General features: G+C 45.4%; 1 protein-coding gene across 1 annotated transcript; it reads left to right on the forward strand.

Annotated features, from left to right (window-relative positions):
* The first annotated feature begins 889 nt into the window (after positions 1–889).
* On the forward strand, positions 890–22911 carry KPNA7 (karyopherin subunit alpha 7). Its single transcript, XM_043455195.1, has 10 exons — positions 890–922; positions 1160–1285; positions 5043–5125; positions 5547–5815; positions 7337–7419; positions 8941–9204; positions 11075–11308; positions 13550–13732; positions 17835–17981; positions 22698–22911. The coding sequence occupies exons 1-10, from the start codon at positions 890–892 to the stop codon at positions 22809–22811; spliced, it is 1536 nt and encodes a 511-aa protein (XP_043311130.1). The 3' UTR covers positions 22812–22911.
* Positions 22912–24820: the final 1909 nt, after the last annotated feature.

Here is a 24820-nt window from a genome sequence, read left to right on the forward strand (position 1 = left end):
ACACTATCAGAGCCAGTTTCCTTTTGCTTACACCCTTCCAACAAATGTGGCTTGTCTGTCTTCCAAGACCACCGCAGATTAAAGTGAACCGGTTAGAACACAGGAATGGAACCCTGTATGTGGACAGCAGGGGGAAGGGTCAGGATATGAGAAGGTAGAAGCCGAAGGTACAGAGCCCTCTTTGGGGAAGGGCCACTTAGTGATGGGACCAGCACCGCAACCGGCTCCTTAGGCCCCCAGTGTGTCCCCCCCTCTCCAGACAACACCACAGTGACCCTATTTTCTTTTCTTTTTTTGGCCGCACCATGTGGCTTGTGGGATCTTAGCTCCCAGACCGGAGACTGAACCAGGGGCCCAGAGGTAAAATTGCTGAGTCCTAACCCCTGGACCACCAGGGAATTCCCCCTGACCCTATTTTCAAGAAAGGATTAAATAGCTTCTTTAAAGAACTGCAAGTATTTAATACACACGGACTTCCTTATAATCAATATTTTAAAGCCTTCAACCCCAAACTCATCTATCCATAATGATTAGATCATTTCCCCGGGATTCTCAATACTGTGAAGTCCGAGTTTTGCCTGATAAAAGAAGAAAAGAATTTATTTTTTGGTTGGTTTTTTAGAATTTCCATCTTCTTTTTTTTTTTTTTTTTTTTAGAATTTCCATCTTCTTCTTCCTCTGGTGTCCAAGTAAAACTCTTGGGATTAGCCCAAGGCTTGAATGAAACACAGGCTGTTACCCAACAGCAGAAGTGGTCGAGGCAGTCTGGGGTCTCGGTGCTCCCTCCCGTCCCCTGCCCCACCTGGGTACCCACAGCTGGCAGGCCCAAACCTGCTTTTTCTGGAGCTAATTAGCACCAGTGAAGATGCACTCAGATTTGGGGCAAGGGATGCCCGGCTCAGATGTCTCTACACCTGCCAATGTGCAGGCATAATCTTCCTTCACTTTGGAAGACTGACTCTCTAGAGGTGGTGAGGAGGAGGAAGCCAAGGAGGTGAAGCGAGCTGACTGTTGCCCGGCTGTGTGATCTGAACTCTTCAGCCTGTTGCATCTGTGAATGTGAAATCAGATGCTTTGAAGTGTGTTCTGAAGACTAGTTGTGGTGGCCACCTGACCCCCACCCCCAGCTCTGAGGGTTCCCATTCCTTCTTCTCACTAGGCAAGGCGGCAGCAGAGGATTGCGGTCAGCCTGGAGCTCCGGAAAGCCAAGAAGGATGAGCAGGCCTTGAAGAGGAGGAACATCACCAATGTCTCACCTGACCCTGCTGATCAGCAGACCAAAGGGGTACGTCGGGAACATGGCATTTAGAGCAGTTGGGTGTAAAAATATGTCCTTAGTAAGTTTCTGTGCCCTTAAAATGTTTGATTGAGAACTTGCAAGTTTTAACTGAGGCACTTTAAAGAAAGAAGTCGAGAGATGGTCATTAGAAGTAAACTGATGTTGTCAGAAAGCTAAGTGTCGTTATCTTTGTGGCCAAGAGTCTTGGATCTATGTTCTAACAGGAGATGGAGAAGGTGCTACTTCTCATTGAAAATTCACTTGCTTCCGTTCAGCCAGAAACAGGAAATGAGGGGTCACGAAGGTTCTGCCTCAGCAGAGGCATCTAGTTACTCAACTTGTCAAGTCTTACCTCAGACTTGAATGCTGTCATCTCTCTTTCATTCTGCATCCATCTCAGCCCCCCTCAAAGCAAATCCTAGGATGAGTTTCAGGCCCATACGGTTATTTCTTCTTTAAATGTTTGTGAAAGTTCACCAGTGAAACTTTCTGTGCCTGGGCTTCTCTTTGTGGAATTTAAAAAAATTGATAACTCAATTTCTTGTTATAGGTCTCTTCAGATTTTCTCAATCACCTTTGGGGATTTGGATTTCTTGGAATTTGTCCCTTTCATCTAGATCATTTAATTTGTTGGTGTACTCTATTTATTGAGTCTCTGCTGCTGCTGCTGCTAAGTCACTTCAGTCGTGTCCGACTCTGTGCGACCCCATAGAGAGCAGCCCACCAGGCTTCGCCGTCCCTGGGATTCTCCAGGCAAGAATACTGGAGTGGGTTGCCATTTCCTTCTCCATTGCATGAAAGTGAAAAGTGAAAGTGAAGTCGCTCAGTTGTGTCCAACTCTTAGCGACCCCATGGACTGCAGCCCACCAGGCTCCTCCGTCCATGGGATTTTCCAGGCAAGAGTACTGGAGTGGGGTGCCATTGCCTTCTCCAACTGAGTCTCTAATTTTGTTTAATTCTGTAAATTCAGTAGTTATGTCCCCAATTTTATTCCTGGTTTTAGTAACTTGAGTCTTACCTATTTTTCTCTTGGTCTATCTAGCTAAATATTTGTCATCTATATTGCTCTCTTGAGCCAACTTTTTGTTTCATTTTTTTCTATTTTCTCATTCTGTTTCATTTGTTTCCACTGTTTTTAAAAATATTTTCATTTTTTCTGATTATTTTGGGTTTTAAAAATCTTTTATTTCTCATACTTTAAAGTGTGAAAATAGGTCATGGGTTTGAGAGTTTTCTACTTTTTCAATATAATACATGCATTTATGGCTACATATTTCCCTTTAAGTTCTGCTTTACTTGCATCTCATCAGTTTGGGGTTATCATATGTTTGTTTCAGTCATCTCAAACTGTCTTCTAATTTCCCTGTGGTTTTCCATCAGTTATTTAGGAGTGTGTTGTTTAATTTTCACAAATCTATATGTCCCAAATTTCCTTCTTCTCTTAGAGTTAATGCCTTTTAAAAAATCAATTAATGCATTTATTTTTGGCCGCCCTGGGTCTTTGTGGCTGGGTTCGGACTTTCTCTAGTTGCAGTAAGTAGGGGCTACTCCTCGCGGTGGCGCGCTGACTTCTCACTGAGGCGGCATTTCCCGTTGCAGAGCACAGGCTCTAGGCATGCAGGCTTCCGTAGTTCTGGTGCAGAGGCTTAGTCGCTCCCTGGCACGTGGGATGTTCCCAGACCAGGGTTGGAACCCATGCCCCCTACCTTGGCAGGTGGATTGTTAACCACTAGACCCTGGAAGTCCCCACGTTTTCTATTATTTGTTTTTAATTTCATTGCACTGTGGCTAGAGAATATACTTTGCATGATTTCAGTCTTTTCAACTTTACTGAGACATGCTTTATGGCCTAACATATGGTCTATCATGGATAATATTCCATGTGCCCTTGAAAAAAATGTCTATATTCTGTTTATTGGTGTGGGTGTCTGTCAGGTCTGATTGATCTGTAGTGATGTTTAAGTCTTCTGTTGCCTTGTTGTCAGTGAATCTGGTTGTTCCATCCATTGAGTGTGGGGTTCAAAGTCTCCAGCTGTTATTGTTGAATTCTCTATTTCTCCCTTCAATTTTGTCAGTTTTTGCTGCACATAGCTTGGGGCTCTGCTGTTAGGTGAATATGTGTTTATAACTATTATATCTTTTAATGGATGAATTGACTTTTATTATTATAAGATGTCCTTCTTTATCCTTAGTAACTTTTGTCTTAAAGGTTGTTTTGTCTCATATTAATGTACCCACTCCAGCTCAGTTTGGTTGCTATTTGCATGGTATATTGTTTTCAGTTCCTTTCCTTTCAACTCTTTTTTGCCTTTGAATCTTATGTATGTCTCTTGGAGTTTCCTGGTGGTCCAGTGGTTAGGACTCCACACTTCCACTGCAGGGGGTACCAGTTTGATCCCTGGTCAGAAAACTAAGATCCCACATGTCATGCAGCACAGCCAAAAAAAAAATGTGTGGTTAGTCTATTATTTGCCCCCAACTATTATCTAACCCCCTCTCACCCTAAGCAACTGCGAATTTGTACCACTTCCTTGAATTGTTTTTAACAAATACCTCCAGGAAAAAGACTTTTTTCTTTATGTGAGAATAAATAAAATAAAATATAGTCTTACAAATGGGATCTCCCAGGAAACCACCAGAAGGATCAAATAATAACTCTCTGGGAATGAGGTTTTAAGGGAGAACCAACCTGTTCTGCCTCCTCCAGTGCCTGCTGGGCTATTGGTTTTTAAAGCGCCCACGGAGCTGGGGGAGGAGGGGTGGGGTTAAGGCAAGGCAAAATGCTGCAGTCCTCGCTGTTCTTCCTGGCAGTTAGACAGTTTTCTTGAGTAAACCCATTTGAGCTTGAATAAAACAAATTGCTGCAAACTTTTGGTCAGTTTCCAGAGTTGTAAAAACGTTGACTCTATTTTTCAGGTTTCCCGTTGCCTTTATGGAAGAGAATTTTGAGGTCCTGACTCTGCCATTTTTGCTGACACCCTTAGCACGTCTTTCTTCTGGCTGCGCTGGGCCTTCATTGCGGCGCATGGGCTTTCTCTAGTTGTGGCGGGGCGGGCGCTGCTCTCCCGCGGTGCACGGGCCTCTCCCGGTGGAGCATGTGCTCCAGGGCACTCGCAGGCTCCGTGGTCAGGCTGCACAGGCTTAGCTGCCCCGGGGCATGTGGGATCTTCCTGAAAGTGGAAAAAAGAGAAAAGTACAAGGGTTAGTTTGCTCAGTCATACCCTGCTCTTTGTGACCCTGTGGACTGTAGCCCGCCAGGCCCCTCTGTCCATGGAATTCTCCTAGCAAGAATACTGGAGTGGGTTGCCATTCCCTTCTCCAGGGGATCTTCCCAACCCAGAAATCGAACCCAGGTCTCCTACACTGCAGGCAGATTCTTTACTGTCAGCTACCAGGGAAGCCTGGATCTTCCCATACCAGGGATCAAACCCATGTCTCCTGTCCTGGCAAGTGGCTTCTTAACCACTGGACCTCCCAGGGAAGTCCCACTAGCTTCCCACTAGCTTGTATGGGAGTAAAAGGCTCTGGGGACCCAAGTGATAATAGAAATTACCTCTCCCCCAGAGCATGGGGAGTGTCCCACGAATCCTTGAGACCTATGAGACCAACAAGAGTTCTTCCCTCTCCTAATACAGACCAGCATGCAGCTTGGGATGTACTGTTCAAGCCAGCTTCTTCTAATCAGATAGATGGCGAGACTAGATGACCTTCATGGTTCCTTTTGGCAGAGACTCTGACTTGAATCTGTGGTCTCCTTATACAGGACAGCCTCACCCTGCAAGAAATAATCGGTGGTGTCAATGCCTCGGATCCAGAACTATGTTTCCAGGCCACCCAAGCAGCCAGGTATCACCAAACAGACTTGTATCATCGACGGGTTCCTAGCCAGACTCCACTGGCCTCTTTGGTCTCTTGACAGTGGCGGAACACCCACAGGATGTAGGAAAAAGCGAGTCCATCTAAAAGTGAGATGCAATTGCTCCTCTACACTGTCCTTGAGAACAGCTTAAGATATGCAAGTGTTGTCAGAGATGAATGGCTTCATTTAAATTGGCCTCTGCAGAAATGGAGGCTCATAGATAATAACTAAAAATGCTGCTTCATCCCCGCAAAGTGCCACAGGCTGAGTGTGAGGATCCAAAAGAGCTCTGGCCCAGCTATTTGTCTCATTGGATAGTTAGGAATGCCAAGAACATCCATAAAGGGGCTTCTCCCTTCCTGACTCACAGGATATGTTCTTGTCTTTCTTTTCTCTCACACTGCAAAGGAAAATGCTGTCCCGGGAGAAGAACCCTCCTCTGAAGCTGATTGTGGACGCAGGACTCATCCCCAGGCTGGTGGAGCTCCTGAAGTCATCCCTTCACCCCCGCTTGCAGTTCGAGGCAGCCTGGGCTCTGACCAACATTGCTTCGGGGGCCACGGAGCTGACTCGCGCCGTCGTGGACGGGGGTGCCATCCAGCCCCTGGTTGAGCTCCTGTCTTCCCCTCACATGACTGTGTGTGAACAGGCCGTGTGGGCCCTCGGGAACATAGCAGGTGAGGCTCTCCCCACCGGGGAGCTGAGAAAACAGTGGGCCGGGCATGTGGCATGCCAGGGGAGTTCTTTGGGGAATGCTGTAGATCAGACACTCTTAAGTATACAAATACCTAGCAATGCTGGCAAGAGTAGAACAGGCTTTATCGAAACTCAGAGTCAAGTTCAGAGGCCAAAAACTGAAGCTGAAACTAGGTGACGTGTGTTCTGAAGCTCCAGGCTGCCTCGGGACCTCTGCCAAGACTGGGGTCTTACAGCCTCAGGGCTTAGCGGCTTCAGGAACAAAAGACAAATCTCTGTTGACACTGCTCATCCAGGGTGGGGATATTCTGACAGACCCTTACATCACCCAGGACCGTAAAAGAATTCTACCTTCAGTGAAAGCTGCCCAGGGAAAACACACACACACACACACACACACACACACACACACACACACACACACACACACACACACACACACACACACACACACACACACACACACACACACACACACACACACACACACACACACACACACACACACACACACACACACACACACACACACACACACACACGTTTGCTCAGTGTAGGGGAAAACTCTCCCCATGAAAACGCGACCCTAAGACCGGCCTCACAGATTTAGGACTGGATGCGATACTCGCTGTGTGGCCCGAGAAAGCACAAGCTGGGGATGCGGGCTGCAGGGGTGGAAAATCCAGGATCCCAGGCTGAATATAAATGTGAGGTCTCTGGGGCGAAAAAAAACTCAACTGGGCCCCTCAGGGTTTTGACAAATTAAGATCAAGCAAATATTAGCAATTTCAAGTTCAGAGAGTCAACAGTCCTCCATGACCGCATCAGCAGAAACAAACAGTGATTAGACCTCCAAGGACTTCGCGTGATGGGATTAGCAAACACAGAATATAAAATAAGTCTACTTTTAAAAGGCTCACAGACGTAAAGCATCTGTTACAGAGATTTCATCTCTCATTTTGCAGTAAGGAACAGACTAAATTGGGTGATGTAGTGTAGTGTAGCTTATGCCTTGCCTGATGGTTGAAGGGCTGAGATGTCTAGGGTCTAAAGTTGATCTTCTAGCCCAAGTAGCAGATAGCTGTTGGCTAGCATCTGTCTGTCTCCCAGACTTTGTTTTGAGTTGCATTCGGGAGTTGCCAAAGCCTTCTGGGAAGACAGTTTGGTCTCTACTGGCCTTTGTCTCCCGAGAACCATGCTGTGAAATGCCGCCAGCATTTAGAGCGCATTTCCCCGGGTCTGGTTGCCTGGCTCCTTGACGGGCCCAGAGACCATGCTTCTAGCAATCCCTGCTGTGTGGTAGCTCTTTTCCACATCAGACCATCTACTCAACCAACATGTTGGAGACCCAGGGGTCTAGTTCATGGTTATACTATCTGCTTCCCCAACCCAGGAATGAGTTTTGGCTTCTCACCCTTTGCAGAGCCTTTTGAAGAATTTGTCACCCACCCCAGGAGTCTCTCCGTTCCCTCTTAGAGTGTTGTGTTCTTATCTATTTGTAGGTGATGGACCAGAATTCAGAGACAACGTTATCTCAAGTGATGCCATCCCACATCTGCTGACCCTGGTTTCGTCAAGCATACCAGTTGAGTGTCTTTTTGATGAAGTTCATTAGCTCGGTATACAAGTCCCCATAGTTGGGAAATGGGGAATGTGCTTCCAGACCAATGCTAGGCCATGTGGTCTGCCCGGCCCCTTGCAACAGCGATGATGAACAAGGCCTCGGACTGGGTATCACTTTGAGGAGAGGCTGATTGACATTTGTCCTCAAGGATGGTAACGCTGATCTTTGGAGTAGGGGTGGAGGTTGGGAGAGATCCACTGGAAGTTTTTCTAAACTTAAATCCTGCAAAAGTAGATGACTAAGCTCTCTATTCAAGGGGCACAGAAAGAATTAGTGGCTCACCGATACTGTTCCTGGGTAATAAAATAGGGTCTAGGTTTGAAGCTTAGAGTCCAAGGGATTGTTGTGGCAACAGTAGAGGACTCCCTGGGTTAGGAATGAAATTCAGATTCTAGATTTGCCTTAAACAAAAATGAGAAGGCTGCTTCTGAATGTCAAGGGAGGGACTTCCGTGGTGGTCCAGTGGTTAAGACTCATTGTTCCCAATGCAGGGTACCTGGGTTTGATCCCTGTTTGGGGAACTGGAGCCCATGTGCTGCAACAAAGATCTCACTTGCAGCAACTACGACCTGGTATGGCCAAATAGAGAAATTAGTCTATTTAAAAAAATAAGGGACTACATGCCCTGCCCTCAAGGTGAGAGAGAACCTGATATGGTTGAACTGGAAAAAGCCTGGCATGATGAAGGGAGCTTGCAAGCAGGGAGCAGTGTAAGATGGATGGCAGGTGGGGTGAGGGACTTAGACATTAGTCGGGGAAAAAGGAAGCCTTGGGAGGATGTCACGGCAGGAAGTGAAGCGACCTGATCTTCCAGAAAGACTCTCTGGCTGCCGTCATAGGATTAGCGCCGAGGGAGACGGAGAGGCACGTGGACCTGGCTTGCTGCTGTGATGGGCACAGAAGGGGGAGGCAGAAAGAAGCGAGGACTGGCCCCAGGTTTCAGCTTAGGTTGTTTAGAGGACCCTCCTCTTAGAGATGTGGGGAGGGTAAAGGGGAGAAGGACCTGGGGCCCTAGTTGTACATATTAAGTTGAAGCCAGTGAGAGGCACCGGTGCAGCGACACCGGAAAGGTAGCTGTGCTTGTCTGTCTAGATGACGCGCACACATGTATCATCCAGCCGGGCGAGGTCAGCCAGAGCAGGGTTCAGCCCAGTCTAAACTGGCCAGCTGCTTGCTTTTTTATGAATGAATTAATTTTTTATTCTTGGCGGTGCTGGGTGTTCGTTGCTTTGCGAGGGCTTTCTCTACTTGCAGCAAGTGGGGGCTATTCTCTAGTTTAAAAAAGCAAACCACAACAACATAAAAACAAAGCTCCTTCTCTGCGCCGCTCCAGGGCTTATCGCCTAGAACAAATTCCTGTTTGAAGCTCAAATGCTTTGGTTCCTACTGATCAATGCTATTGATTGAGGATGCCCGGGACACATTGCCGTGGGCACATTTCCTCCTTCGTTCCCAGTGCTAGAGGCAGTCTCCTCGTTACAGGTCCCATTCCTGCGGAACATCGCCTGGACCCTGTCCAACCTGTGCCGGAACAAGAACCCGTACCCCTCCGACCACGCGGTGAAGCAGATGCTGCCTGCCCTCTTCTACCTCCTGGGGCACCCAGACAGAGAGGTCCTCTCGGACACCTGCTGGGCCCTGTCCTACCTCACCGATGGCTGCGATGCGCGCATCGGCCAGGTGGTAGACACCGGGGTCCTGCCCAGGCTGGTTGAGCTGATGAGCAGCTCGGAACTCAATGTCTTGGTAAGCGTCCCTGGTCCCGTCGGTCTCCGTAGGGGCCTTCAGGTTAGAGTTGGCGGGTCATCATCACTTGAGCAGGTTCTCTTCTTCCTCACCCCCCAGTCTCCCCCTGTCGGTATTCATCCTTTGCCTGGAACAAAGCTGGTCGTCTGTGTTTCCTTGGTGTCTGCTGCTCTGTAACCAAAGATCTGAATCGACTTTGATCCAAAATCATAGGGGTATTCAATGACTTACTTTCTCTTAATCTGATAACTAGAAAAGAGAGAGAAGCAAAAAAAAAAAAAAAGAAAAGAGAGAGAAGCACCAATTAAAATTGCCTATTTAAAGATAGAGAAGCACCAATTAAAATTGCCTCCACCTAGTGAAGTATTCTATTTTTAGAATTTTTTTTTTTTTTGATGTGGACCATTGTTAAAGTCTTTATTGAGTTGGTTACAATATTCTGTTTTATGTTTTGGATCTTTGGCCACCAGGGATCGAATCCACACCCCCTGGACCGCTAGGAAAGTCCCTAGTGAACTAGTCTTTTATGGCCTTTCCTTCTACTGTTCTCTGCATGTAGATGTTGACAAGTTGGGGTATGTGTGCGCACGTTTTAATGTAAAGCTTATAACATTTGATTTTTTTACTCTAGTATAAAAGTTCCCCCTTATCCTCTCCCCAGATGGTTCCCTTAGACTACGTTGGGTGTAGATGGAAAGGAAGTAAAGCCAACATCAAATACGTGACTCTGTGACATATGTCACTTGCATAATATACTTCACTGGACATGTAGTTTGAAGCATGGGTACCCCTTTTGATTTCTATGCCTATAATTGTATATTATGTAATCTTAGCGATCATCCATTCAGAGATGAGCATATCATTGCTCAGAAGTCAAGGCTAGTTTGGGGATAGTGTTGGGGGCATGAAGGTGTGAAGACATCTTCTAGAAGTTGTTTATCATGAGGGCTTGGGGCCCAAATGCAGCAGACTGGCAAGGCTGTGTTTGACCTATGGCAATACTTACACCTCTCCCTGGAGTAGCAGATACCTAGTGTGATAGGTTAGGAAGATTCTAGACCTGTTGATGGGCTGTGCTGGGGCTGTCACTATGGTACAGAGAAACCAAAATAAACCCACAGTCGACCTTCCTGGGCTTCCTAGGTTGCTCAGTGGTAAAGAATCCACCTGCCAATGCAGGAGCCACAGGAGACTCGGGTTTGATCCCAGGGTAGGGAAGATCCCCTGGAGGAGCAAATGGCAACCCACTCCAGTATTCTTACCTGGAGAATCCCATGGACAGAGGAGCCTGGTGGGCTACTATCCATGGGGGCCACAAAGAGTCGGATACCACTGAGCTACTGAGCATGCACACACGCCCCCCATGACTCTCCTAGAACAGTTGTCTTGAGTCCAAACATAAACCCATCCTAGGGACCTTCAAAGATACTGAGAGAACCTTTATGAATACATCCCCAAAATGCCACTGGGACTTCATTAGCTCTAATTAAATATACAAAGGAAGTTTGATATTTATGCTAAATACAAATTCAGTAGAGATGATTACATTATAAAGATGACGATCAATTTAGCAACTTTCCCGATATAAGGACATGAAAAGGACAGCACTGTTTGGTAAATGCATCACTTGACCTCTGACCCACTTGAGCTGAAACTACTGGGAGGCTGACAATTACCTTTAAACTATGTAAACAGCCACGGATGCCCTGAGTGGAAAAGGATCATAGATATAATCTTTGTTCACAGGCTTCCGGAAAACCATCCGAACAGTACGACAGACGTTTGGGAGGGCATGGAGTTTGGTGCAATGGTTATCTTCCACGATGACAAATTTGCAATATTGGTTACACTTCTCACCTTGGTCCCCCAGACCCCCTCTCTCCGCACCGTGGGCAACATCGTCACGGGAACCGACCACCAGACCCAGCTGGCCCTGGACGCAGGCATCTTGAGTGTGCTGCCCCAGCTCCTGATGCATCCCCGCTCCTCCATCCAGAAGGAGGCAGCCTGGGCCCTGAGCAACGTGGCTGCTGGGCCCCGCCAACACATCCAGCAGCTCATCGCCTGTGGCGCCCTGCCTCCCTTGGTGGCCGTGCTAAAAGACGTAAGCAGCCCACGCGGCATCCCTGACAGAAGGCTACTTTGCGTTGGGCTGTACGTTCAACTCCTTTAGGTATTCAGATGCAGACTGAGAAGCAAAATTAATTGAGATCATGACAAATCTACAAAACATTAGTTTCCTAACTCTCCCTGAAAAAAAAAGGAGGGCATGCCACTTTGGATAGCCCGTTAAAAATTTAGAAGACTTAACAAGTCAATGAAAAGGTGATCCCACAGCTCAAATATCCAGAAAAATGTTGAGCTGGTAAATACTGGCTAATCTCTAGTGTTAAAAAAAAAAAAAAAAAGTACCACCTACTTTCCTTGGCAAAAATGGGAGGAGATTTGGTTTTGTTTTGTTTTAGGAGGAAAAACATATCAGGTTATAGTGATGTTATACACTGAAGAAAGGGTGCCTTTTCAGTATAAAAATCCCATCGATGAAAGCGTAAATCCAGATCTACCAGGAGAAATACGCTAAAGCTTCCTTCTTCCTCCCGATTCCCACTTCCTTTCCCCAAGACAGCTGCTACCATCAGCATTTCTTTCTGTCAACTTTTAGTGGATGAGCTATGTTTAAACCATCAACTTGGGAAACAGCTCAGGAGTGGTGACCTCGGGTTGGGGAAGAAGGTTCATCTCAGGCTGACTGGGGGGGTCCCCAGGTGTGCATTAAGTATGGAAAGCTAAGCCAGGAGTGCTCCCCAAATCATGGCATCTTCCAGTCTGTCAGATGCCTCCTATCCTGCGTCCTATCCAGAGTCTGTACGTATTCTAATCAGAAGCATCTAGTTGGAAATCAAGGAGTGATCTTTTTTCCATACTGTGCCTTTTGAACTCTAACTTGCTTGCAGCCATATGTTGTTTTAGTGTTTTTTTTTTCTTTTTGCTTTGCTTTATTTATTTTATTTTTTGACAGGTTTATTAAATTATTTTTATTGAAATTTTCATTGAGATAAACATAGATTCACATGCAGTAGTAACAAATTATAAAGAGATATCCCGCATATGTTTGCAGGAGTTTCCAACATGGTAACATTTTGTAAAACTATAGTATAGTATCACAACTAGGATATTCACCTTGATACAAACCACTGACATTATTTAGATTTCCCATCTTACTTATTCTTATTCGTATGAGTGTGTGTTAAATTCAGAGGAATTTTATCACCCCTGTATGTTCTTTATCCACTGCCTTCATCAACACACTAAGAAATTACAACACAACAAAGATGCCTTCTGTTGATCTTTTAAAACCCACTCATTTCCTCACACCCTACTTTCATCTCTAAGTTCTGGCAACAACTAACATGTCCTTCATTTCTAAAATGTATCATATTTTTCTTTTTGCTTTGTTTTAAACCGAGGTCACAGTTTCCCCCAGCCATAAAGTGGGAATAACTCCTCCTGCAAATGGATAAAAGGATCCCTGATAAATGAGTTCCATCTTTCTGAGCCAAGTGCTTCCCTTTAATTTTTCTCTGCTGAGTCTGTGTTGCTGCATGGGCTCGACTCTGGTTGCGGCGAGCAGGAGTCACTGTTTAGCTGCAGCGCGAGGGCTTCTCCTTGTGTTGTTCTCATTTTGTTGTTTTTGCAGAGCACAGGCTCCAGGGTGCATGGAGTTCAGTAGTTGCAGCTCACAGGCTCAGGTTTAGCGCTCCTCGACTTGTAGAATCCTCCCAGACCAGGGATCAAACCTGTGTCCCCTGCCTTGTCAGGCAGATTCTTTGGCACTGAGCCACCAGGGAAGCCCCCAAGTGCTTTTCATAAATGTAAGGGTGGCGTTGAGTGAGATTTCAGTGGCTTTCCTGTGTCCCCACCAAGTAGGGTGCTCAGCTCTGGAGCTTCTTGTCCAAAGTTTTACTGGGGCAGAAAGACTAGAAATGTAGACGCGGGTCACTATAATCTTAAAACCCCACGTGTCATTCCTAATCTGTACTGTTTACCTGTATTGGTTGATATTGGTTCTCTTTTTCTTATAACCTGACTCAAGGAAGTGAGTCTGTCTGAATGTAGAACCTTCCTCGAAGACCCTACACGAGTCTGCCTTACCTCATTCTTGGCTTCTCAAAGATGCTGTCTTCTGTTCAAAAAGCTAAAGGCAGGTTACCAAGGGACTCTGTGTAAATTGCACATGGAGTCCCGGGAAAAGGTAGCCCAGTTCCCTAGGAATTGAACTACATCTGCATCCCTGTATTTCAATTCTTCAGAATCTGTAAAGAATGGAAATGTTCTCTTTGTGCAGGGAGAGTTTAAAGTCCAGAAAGAGGCTGTCTGGACGGTGGCTAACTTCACAACTGGGGGCTCCGTGGACCAGTTGATCCAGCTCGTCCAGGCTGGAGTCTTGGAGCCACTAATAAATCTCCTCACCATCCCAGACAACAAAATCGTGATCATCATCCTCGACGTCCTCTTTTTCATCCTCCAGGTGAGCTGTTCTGAGCAGGTTGGTTTCTAAATAACAGTCTCTACATGAAGACATTTCATTTGGTCCTAAAAACCTAACTAGGACTCTCTCTTCCTCTCTACTTCCACATTCCCCCCCGCCCTCTGTCCACACATCCGGTGGATAGCAAGCCAAGAGGCCTTTTAATGAAGGTCCAACATCTTCATTTTCTCACAGAAGTGTCTGGGTGACCTGCATTGTTTTAGACGCTCAGGAAACGGCAAAGCAAAGTCCTTCCTTGTTCCATAGAGTTCATGTATTAGTGGGGAGAGGAGCAGATGTATTGAGTAGAGAGTTGCTGGTAGAATGTATCTGATGGAGGGGTAGTTACTGATGGCCCAGAGTGGGGAGGGCATGGTGATCTCTTCGAGGCAATAGTTTGGAGAAACTTCACTGAGGAAGAATGTTTGAGTAAAGGCCTGAAAGAAGTGAGTGAGTCTCGTGGGCACCTGGGAAAGTGGTCTCTAAGTGAAGGAGGCCTTAAAAAGCAAGGATGGGGGTGTGGCCAGAGAAGAGCAAAGGGTGGAAGCTCCTGGGAGACAGGCTCGTGACATCCAGGGGCCGGAGCACAGACGGTCTGTGAGAACGTGGACTTAGTCTGAGTGAGAGAGAGAAACTAACCAAAGGTTTGAAGCAAGGAAGAAGCAGTCAGTGAGTCAGATGGCTGGCCCTTCTAGAAGATGAAACAGAATATACTTGGAGGAAGCAACAGGACATTAGCAAGGATAGACCTTGAGGGACCATACTAGAGTTCCCACTTCCCAGTTCCTTTCCATTTAGCTGTGTGGCTGGGAAAATGGATGACAAAGCCTTGAGATAGTTCTAGAGAAGTCTTATTTCTGAAATAAAGGTGAGTTAAGCCAATATTTACATACTATCTGTGTCAGTTGTACACTGAAAAACTAATTACCCTTCTAGTGGCTTAAACATTGTCTCACACAGTTTCTGGGTTTAGGGATCTGACGCAACTTAGATCTGAGGCAGATGGTTCTGGCTCAGGGTCTTAGAAGTTCAAGATGGAAACTGGGGTGCAGTCTCATCTGAAGGCTTGACGGAGGCTGAAGGATCAGCTTCCACGAAGACTCACTCACCTGCCTAGAAAGTTCTTCTTACCACATGGGTTGCCCAGGACTGCTTGAGTGCCCTTCCATCATGGCTGCTGGCTTCCCCTGCAGCAAGCTATCTTCCACCTTCTAGCAAGGTGGAAGCCCCAATGTCTCGTATGACTTAGGAAGGAGGTCATTTCAATGACATCCTATTGGTTACACAGATGACCCCATTTCAGCATGGGAGGGGCTACTCAAGGGAATGAATATCCCGGAGGCAGGGATCATCCCAGGCCATCTTAGAGTCTGGCTTTATTCATTTGGTGAAGGTCTTTTTTTATGTGACTAAGCCGTTGAAAAGTTTCAAAGTAACACCAGAGGACTCCTGTAAAAAGCTCACTTAAAGCACTCTTTTCATATAACTGTCCCAGAAAGAACTGACCCCAGTCAGAAACAAATTGGAAACAGCCCAATTAGACACTAAGACTTTGAGCAAATCACGGATACAGGGTAGAGACTTGGCAGCTAAGGCACAGGAGCAAAGCCGACTCACTGGATAAAGAGCCTGATGCTGGGAAAGATTGATGGCAAAAGGAGAAGGGGACGGCTGAGGATTAAACGGTTAGATAGCATCACCGACTCAGGGGACATGAATCTGACCAAACTCTGAGAGGTAGTGAAGGGCAGGGGAGCCTGGTGTGCTGCGGCCCATAGGGTCACAAAGAGTTGGACAGGACTCAATGACTGAGAGACAATAAGAACAAGGAAAAGTTGGACATAATGTGTGAAAGTGCTCTTGGAGCTGCAGAAATCTGTTCATCTCATTCATTTGAATTAAACGCTTGGGATCTTTTTCTTGGGAGGAGTCTGGGCACATCCCATCTGGAGGACCAGTGAAGCCCCTGTATCCAGTGGTGGCCCGTGGGACAGTAAGAAAGATCAAGATAAGATAGAAGAAGCTGGGAGAAGGCGAGGGTGGGAGGTTTCGAGAGAACAGCATGTATATTATCTATAGTGAAACAGATCACCAGTCCAGGTTGGATGCATGAGACAAGTGCTCCGGCCTGGTGCACTGGGAAGACCCAGAGGAATCGGGTGGAGAGGGAGGTGGGAGGGGGGATCGGGATGGGGAATACATGTAACTCCATGGCTGATTCATGTCAATGTATGACAAAACCCACTGCAATGTTGTGAAGTAATTAGCCTCCAACTAATAAAAATAAATGAAAAAAAAATTTTAAAAAAAAGATAGAAGAAGCTTCAGATGGGCAGCAGAGTACGGTTGAGGTTCTTTGAAGTAACTTGGGGGCCATCTGCTGTTCTGTCCAAGTCCAGAATTCTTCTCCAGGGCTCCTTCTGCGCTGGGTCATCGCCCACTTCCCAGTTTTCTTGGAGACTAACCTAGCACATTGGCTCCTGCCTCTGTTTCTTTTTACTCAAAGCCTAGAGCTCACTCCGGACGTACAGAGAGGACTAGAAGGTATCAAGACTTAGACAAAAGTGCAGGCTCTCATCAGATAAATTAAGGCCTAACCCAATATTTAATGTGATCCACAGGAAGTTTTGTGTGTGTGTTTATTACTGCTCACATAATAGCCAGCAGAGTCCTAGAGGATGATAAAGTTGTTTCTTTCTCTCTTTCTGCTTCTCTCAAAGATTCTACTTAGGTGAACTACTCCTTTCCTCTAAGAGACTTGGGTTCAATCCCTAGGTTGAGAAGATCCCTTGGAGAAGGAAACGGCAACCCCCTCAAGTATTCTTGCCTGGAAAATTCTACAGACAGAGGAGCCTAACAGGCTATACAGTCCCTGGGGTTGCAAAGAATCAGACACAACAGAGCATACACTGCTTCTCCTCCTCCTTTCCTCCAAACACGCAACTCTCATTCCCTCAGAACTTTGTCCTAGTCTGTCCTTGTCCAGGGGATGACGTTAGTCTGTGATGGACCCTGGCACCGTGCTGTTCATTAAGAACCGGGTACTTCCCGAGCCTTTTCTGCACATCCTCTATAACTTAAACCTCTGATCACTTCCTCTATTGTCCTGTCTGGTTTTAATTTATTTTTTTATTGAAGTATAGCTGATTGCCATTGTGTTCATTTCTGCTGTATAGCAAAATGACTCAGTATATACCCATATATACACCCTGTTTTGTATTCTTTCCCGTTGTGGTTTATCCCAGAATATTAACTTTCTGTACTGCAACAATTCTTGTCTTGCCTGATTGTGTGAGTTGTGAAAAGGCTTTCTCTACATTCCACCTTTAATGATAGTTTTGTGGCCCTTGCCCATAGTGTATATACAAATGTTGAGTGAGTGAACGCCCATGTTTGAGAAATCCAGTGATCAGCACTGGATTCAATCCAGTCCCATCATTTGTTTCCAGGGACCTCACTAGCTGCCAGGGTGTGGCTTCTGTTACCCAGGGTCTCCTGCCTGACCTCTCAAGGCTTTCCAGGGAGCACAGGGCCAGAACATCTGCGTTTATGTAGCATCAACTTGAACGTTCTTTTCTCTGTTTTGAAAACAATCTCCATTAATTAGAAGGGGTGTGCTTAGTCGCTCAGTTGTGTCCGACTCTTTGCGACCCCATGGACTGTAACCTGCCAGGCTCCTCTGTCCATGGGAATTCTCCAGGCAACAATACTGGAGTGAGTTGCCATGCCCTCCTCCAGGGGATCTTCCCAATGGGATCAAACCCAGGTCTCCCGCATTGCAGGCGGATTCTTTACATCTGAGCCATCAGAGAAGCCCAATTAGAAAGGGGATACCTACCAAATAGTGTTTAGCCATGTATGTATGGATGGTGGTATATTCAGAAAAAAGAAATACTGTATTTTGTGCAATGAAGACAAACCTCAATAGATAGATGACAGTTACCCCAAAATGAGAGGAAGACAATGCAATTTTAATTCAATCTGGGAAAATAACACTGCCGCTGCCCAGCCTGGAATGGGTGGCTTTGGTCTGATTCTACTGAGGTAAAGCCCCACGTCCTAAGGGCTTCGGTCCAGAGTCTCGCTCTTATATGGCCTGCAGGCAGCGGAGAAGATTTCTCAGAAGGAAAACATGTGTCTGCTGATAGAAGGACTCGGTGGGCTTGATAGAATTGAGGCTCTGCAACTTCACGAGAACCATCAGGTCGCCCTGACTGCGCTGAACATTATTGAGAGACACTTCTCCGAGGTAAGTGCCCAGACCTCCTGTGCAGGTGATCACCTGGCCGGTACCAGGGCTGTTCCTAGGAAGCTGGTGATGGACAGGCAGGCTTCTCTCATGACTCGGCCCTGAGCTTCTCCCCATCTGTATTATCGGGGCCACCTTTGAGTGGCAGCTTGGTCCTAGGAAGCTTCTAGACCCCTTTAATCTCATAGACACTTGTCCTACTGCCTCTGGTGTAGAATCTCACTCTTGTTTTTTGTTATTTTTCCCTACTTGCCTCTTCTGGGGGAGGGAGAGGAAAGGAGTATGATGCTAAAGTGACTTTGTACTGAGAAATTCAAACAACGAAGGGAGGCCAGCTTTTGAACAGCCATTTTGCTCTTTAACTGTATTTTGTCTCTTTCTGGGTTTCCCTGGTGGCTCAGTGGTAAAGAAGCCACCTGCCAATGTAGGAGGTGTGGGTTCGATCCCTGGGTCAGGAAGATCCCCTGGAGGAGGAAATGGCAGTCCTCTCCAATATTCTTGCCTGGAAAATCCCATGGACCGAGGAGCTTGGTGGGCTACAGTCCATGGGGTTGCAAAAGAGTCAGACACGACTTAGCAGTTGAACAACAGCAACAATAAATTGTCTCTTTCCAGAATAGGATGTTTGGGAATGAACTCTATAATAAAGGCTCCTAAGTTTCCTGTAGGAGCAGGGAATCATGATCAGATAGCATTAGATACTTTTAAAGACTTTTTATTGTAGTGAAACATATGTAACATAAGATTGACTGTTTAAATCGGTTTTAAGTGTATGGTTCACTGGCAATAAGTACATTTCACATTGTTGTACGGCCACCATCACCGAGCATCTCCAGAACTTTTCCAAACTGAACCTCTGTCCACATTAAACAATTATTACCCCCCTGCCCCCACCAGGCTCTGGTAACCACCATCTTACATTCCATCTCTGAGTTTAAGTACTAAGCACTTTGTAAGAGGAATCTACAGTGTTTGTCCTTTTGTGACTGACTTATTTCACTTAGCATAATGTCCTCAAAGTTCATCCATGTTATAGAATGTATCAAAGTTTCCTCCTTTAAGCCTAAATAATACGCCATCGTATGGATGTGCTGCATTTTATGTAGTCATCTATGAATGGACACTTGGGTTATCCTTTTGGCTATTGTGAATAATGTTTCTATGAATATGGGAGTACAGATATGTTGGAATTCCTCCTTTGTGGGATCATATGGTAATTCTGGGTTTTGTTTTTTAGTTTTGAGGAACCACCATATTGTTATCCATAGTGGATGTACTATTTTACATCAACACACACAGTTTCCCTTTTTTTTTCTAACATGCTCATCAATACTTGTTTTCTGTGGTTTTTAAATTTCTTCTTTTTGGTTATACTTTTTTGTGTGTTTTTTTCGTTAAACTATTTTCTTTGTATTTTTTTTTTTGATCATAGCCATTTTAATGTGTATGAAGTATTATCCCATTGTTTTTTTCTCCCAGTTTTGAGATGTAATTGACGCAGAGAACTGTGAAAGCTTAAGGTGGCCGGCATAATGATTTGATGTACATACATCCTGAAATGATTAACACAATTAGTTTAGTGAACATCCATAATCTGAGATATAAAATAGAAGAAAACAATTTTTTTCCTTGTGGTGAGAACTCTTAGGATTTACTCTCTTAACAACTTTTACATATAACATACAGCAATGCTAATTACATTACTCATGTTAATTATACTTATCTATATAACCAGTCCATCCTAAAGGAGATCAGTCCTGGGTGTTCACTGGAAGGACTGATGCTGAAGCTGAAACTCCAATACTTTGGCCACCTCATGCAGAGAGTTGACTCATTGGAAAAGACCCTGATGCTGGGAGGGGTTGGGGGCAGGAGGAGAAGGGGACGACAGAGGATGAGATGGCTGGATGGCATCACCGACTCGATGGGCATGAGTTTGAGTAAACTCCGGGAGTTGGTGATGGACAGGGAGGCCTGGTGTGCTGCGATTCATGGGGTCTCAAAGAGTCAGACACGACTGAGCGACTGAACTGAACTGAACTGACTGATATGTATTATACCTATTTATCTTATAACGCGAAGTTTATGCCTTAACACTACCTTCATCCAATTCCCCTCTCCCCTCACTCCCACCTCTGGTTACCATGAATCTGATCTCTTTTTCTATGAGTTTGTTTGTTTTTGAAGGATAATTAACCCAGAACACTGTGTTAGTACCTGATACACGATATAGCGATTTGATATTCCTATACATTTTTAAATGTATAGAAATCAGAAAAAGTCTCATTCCCATCTGTTGCCTTACAGAGAGATTACATAGTCATTGACGATGTTCCCCACACTGTATACTTCATACCCATGGCTCATTTATATTGTGACTAGTAGTTTGTACCTCTTAATCTCCCTCGTCTATTTCTTTCATCCCCCTCAGGCAATCACGTGTTTGCTCTCTCTACCTCTGACTGTGTCTGTTGTGTGGTGTGCGTGTTTTGTAGATCCCATATATAAGTGAGGTCATACAGTATTTGCGTTTGTCTGACTTCAGTTAGCACAGTACCCTCCAGGTCCATCCATGTTGCCACAGATAACAAGATCATGTTCTTTTTATAGCTGAGTAATGTTCTGCATCTTCCCTATGCGTTCATCTATTGATGGGCATTTAGGCTGCTTCCATATCCTGGCTATTGTAAATAACGCTGCAGTGAACACAGGGTGCATGCATCTTTTCAGATTGTTGTTGTTTGGTCACTAAGTCGTGTCTGACTCTTTGTGACCCCATGGACTGCAGCATACCAGTCTCCTCTGTCCTCCACTATCTCTCAGAGTTTGCTCAAATTCATGGCCATTGAGTCGGTGATGTTATCCAACCATCTCATCCTCTGTCACCCCCATCTCCTCCTACCCCAAATCTTTCCAGCATCAAAGTCTTTTCCAATGAGTTGGCTCTACGCATCAGGTGGCCAGAGTGTTAGAGTTTCAGCATCAGTCCCTCATTTTCTTTGGCTATATATCCAGGAGTGGAATTGCTGTATCATATGGTAGTTCTACTGTGGGTTTTTTTTTTTTGAGGAACCTCTATTCTATTCTGTTCTCTACAGTGGCTGCACCAGTTTACATTCCCACAAATACTGCACAAGCATTCCCTTATCTCCGGATCCTCACCAACACTTTTTGTTTTCTTGGTTAGTCACTGTGACAGATAAAAGGTGATATCTCACTGTGGTTTTGACTTGCATTGCCTTGATGCTTAGATGTTGAGTATCTTTTCATGTGCCTATGTCCATCTGTATGTCTTGTTTGGGAAGACAAGTCTATTCAAGTCTTCCACCCACTCGTATTCCAGTTTTTTTTTAATGTTGAGTTGTTTGAGTTCTTTGTGTTTATTGAATGTTAAACCCATATCAGACATATCATTTGCAAATATCTTTTCCCATCCAGTAGGCAGCCCTTTTCATTTTGTTGGTTGGTTGTTCCCTTTGCTATGTGGAAGCTTTTTCTTTTGCTATAGTCCCATTTGTTTATTATTTTTGCTTTTGTTTCCCTTACCTGAGGAGATCTATCAAAAAAACATATTACTGAGATTGATGTCAAGCAGCATGCTATGTTTTCTTCTAGAAATTTTATGGTTTCAGATCTTTTAAGTCTTTAATCCATTTTGAGTTTATTTTTGTACATGGTGTGAAAAAGTTGTCCAGTTTGATTCTTTGGTGTGTAGCTGTCCAGTTTTCCCAACACCATTTATTGAAGAGGCTGTCTTGTCCCCGTTGTATAGTGTCTCCTCCTTTTTCATAGATTCACTGATGTTCTGTAGTTTTGCATTAGATATTTTTCATTTGAGGAAGGTGAGATCAAAGTTAAGTGGCCAGGTAAACATGGGACTAGGGGTTACACTCTGTTAAGTATCAAACTTGAGTCATTGGCAAAATCCAGAGCTATACAATCAATATGACCAGGTTAGTGGTTCTTCCTAATGAGAGGCAGCTGATTTTAGTTTGGGACCAAGAGGATGCTCCCAAAGGAGAAATGACCCGGGGCAGTGATTAGCATCTTCTGGGTTAAAGGCTCCTAAGAAAACCTTATAATTAGGAAACTCATCCTGTAAAGGGGAGACAGTTCTGGAGGAGCCCTACAAGGGCTCCCAGTTAAAGACTTCTGATCTAGAAGTAATAGCTATCTATACCTATTGTATCCTTACTCACTATAAGGTTAATGTTCTATATAACAAACTGCTTTTGTAAACAAGCCGGACACAAAAGGGCAAATACTATATGATTCCCCTTACGTGAGGGACACGCGGTTGTCAAATTCACAGAGAGAAAGTCAAATAGTGGTTGCCAGAGGCTGGGACGGGGAAGGGAATGCTGCCTTGTTTAACGGGTACAGAGTTTTGATTGGAAACGATAACACTCTGGAGACAGATGACGGTGGTTGCAAAGCAATGTAATTTGTCTACTGTGAATGTGAACTTCTAAAGCCACTGAATTGTCTGCTTCGTGGTGTAAGATGGTACATTTTATGGGATGTACACACACAAGCTGCATTTAAGGTCCATCTGGAGAAATAGTTCAAGGCTTCTCTCTTCTGATCTCTCCTCTGGGAGAGCCTCAAGGCTGACTCAGAGCAAATTCAAATCCACAGAAGATGTGAAGGAGTCCATCGCGCAGGGATAATGTGCTGAGAGCCTGAAGGTATAACGGTGTCTCTTCTCCCCCGAAGGAAGAAGAAACTGTCACAGCCTTACCAGCCCGGGACCAAGATCACAAATTCTTAAAGGACTTAACAAACACATACCACTGCTGCACAACTCCTAAACGGGGACCCAGACCCTAGGACTCACTTCTTTAAGAAAACCCCTTCCCCTTGGTATACCACAGGTGTAAAGCTTTTTTAAAACTGAATGTTAATAAAATTTTCCACATTTTCACCTCCACCTATCAAAGATGCAATTAAGCCACTTGTGCCCGAAAGCCACGTGGAATCCATCTCCTAAGTGCGTGTGGTTTAGCGGTTCCCTTTCAGGATCTTCAAAGAAGATCTTCAGAGTAGGGTGGCCTTGAGCTCCCCCGACAAACTTGGGTGAGTCGTAGATATGGTTTGACCAGTATTTCTTATATTTATTTGACTGTGGATCCCCGACCCTTTTCCTTGTCAGGTAAGGCTTGTTCATACAGAATGCTCTGCAGGGAAGGCTGTGTGGGCAGTGGTCACAAGGAGAGTGACGAGGATGGGAAGAACCTGGAGACACAGCGCTGGGTGGTGTAGGAATGGATACGGGCGGTTTAAAGCGGGATTGGACTCGATTTGTCTGATGTGAGCGTAGATGAAATCAAGTTATATTTTGCTCTAAAGTATTGCCCCAAATGTCATGCCCAAAGCATGTTCTCACTGGTCCTTGATAGGTGGGCAGGGAAGTTGTGTGGGTGTCCCTCCGAAATATGACTGGAAGGCAGCTCGTGGTCTCATTCAATGGTGAGAACAAATCCGTGATTCAGTGGACTCTGGGCTTTCCCGTCGGTATCCTCATCTTCTGGGGTGACTCTGCCAGCTTCTGAGGGCTGTGTTGGTGGGATGGGATCCTCAAAGAGTTCTCTTCTCCCACACAGAAGTGGAGGGGGCCTGGGAGATTCCTCTCAACTCCCTCTGTCTCTCTTTTTTTAATCAGCTCAGGACATCTAGTTGGGCACATCTTTGGCCAAACAGAATTTCACTCTCTGAGGACTTTGAATCCGAGACCCAGGGGTTGAGCCCTGAAGAAACAAAGAATTGGCAAGTGTTTGCTTCAGCAGCCACAGTTTACCCTCAGTGGGATGGGTGTCCTCAGTGATGCCTGCTTCCTGCTTCTCCAAGGCTGCCCTTTGGTCCTGTACATTCTCCTTTGTTCCTCCCACAGATTGTCTTTTTTATTTTTGGTCATGCCATGTGACTTGCGGGACCTTACTTCTCTGACCAGGGATTGAACCCATGGCCCCTGGCAGTGAAAAGTGCCGAGTCCTGACCCCTAGACTGCTAGGGAGTTCCTTAGATTGTCTTTTTTCAAGTAGCTACACTTGGTTTCTGCTGGCTTGCAACTGAGAGAATCTTAACAGACACCCATGAAGAGTGAAGAACTAAACTAGGACTAGTTATTAGTTAAGTTCAGAAGATCTGATCATTCTGTCAAGATAGACATAAAAGTTTGGATTTTTAAGTTAAACAGACAAAACTAAGAATGGAGAACAAATGATATTTGTACCACTCTAGCATAGCTATCGGAGAAGGCAATGGCACCCCACTCCAGTACTCTTGCCTGGAAAATCCCATAGACAGAGGAGCCTGGTAGGCTACAGTCCATGGGGTCTCGAAGAGTTGGACACGACTGAGTGACTTCACTTTCACTTTCATGCGCTGGAGAAGAAAATGACAACCCACTCCAGTGTTCTTGCCTGGAGAATCCCAGGGACGGGGGAGCCTGGTGGGCTGCCGTCTATGGGGTCGCACAGAGTCGGACACGACTGAAGTGACTTAGCAGCAGCAGCAGCATAGCTATGTTAAGATTAGTTACATTTACCCAAATAGTCTGACCATGTTGGCTCCAACCGTTAGCCTCTTTTCTCTCAACTATTCTTTGCTCAATTGCACAACAAAGGAGTATTTGTAGTTTAAAGATTCTGATACCAACTTGTCTAGCAGGGTTTTTAAACGAGGAACTATTTGCCTATTGTACATGGTTTGGGTGCAAAGAGATGGTATTAGTCACCTTCTGGCTGGGTGCCCATGTGCTTGGACTCGGCAGACTGAGATGACTGGCAGAGAAACAGAGAGGAAGGAGTAACTGGCTCCAAAAAATGTGTGATGTAAAA

This window comes from Cervus canadensis, chromosome 32, assembly GCF_019320065.1.
Source record: "Cervus canadensis isolate Bull #8, Minnesota chromosome 32, ASM1932006v1, whole genome shotgun sequence".
NCBI classification, from domain to species: Eukaryota; Metazoa; Chordata; class Mammalia; order Artiodactyla; family Cervidae; genus Cervus; species Cervus canadensis.

What these genes read in the sequence shown, in the direction of transcription:
- KPNA7 (XM_043455195.1), top strand. Translation starts at nt 890, where the DNA reads ATGCCCGGCTCAGATGTCTCTACACCTGCCAAT. An exon ending in CTGATCAGCAGACCAAAGGG is followed by an intron (nt 1,286 to 5,042) that starts GTACGTCGGGAA and finishes CTCCTTATACAG; the next exon opens with GACAGCCTCACCCTGCAAGA. An exon ending in GCTCGGAACTCAATGTCTTG is followed by an intron (nt 9,205 to 11,074) that starts GTAAGCGTCCCT and finishes TTGGTCCCCCAG; the next exon opens with ACCCCCTCTCTCCGCACCGT.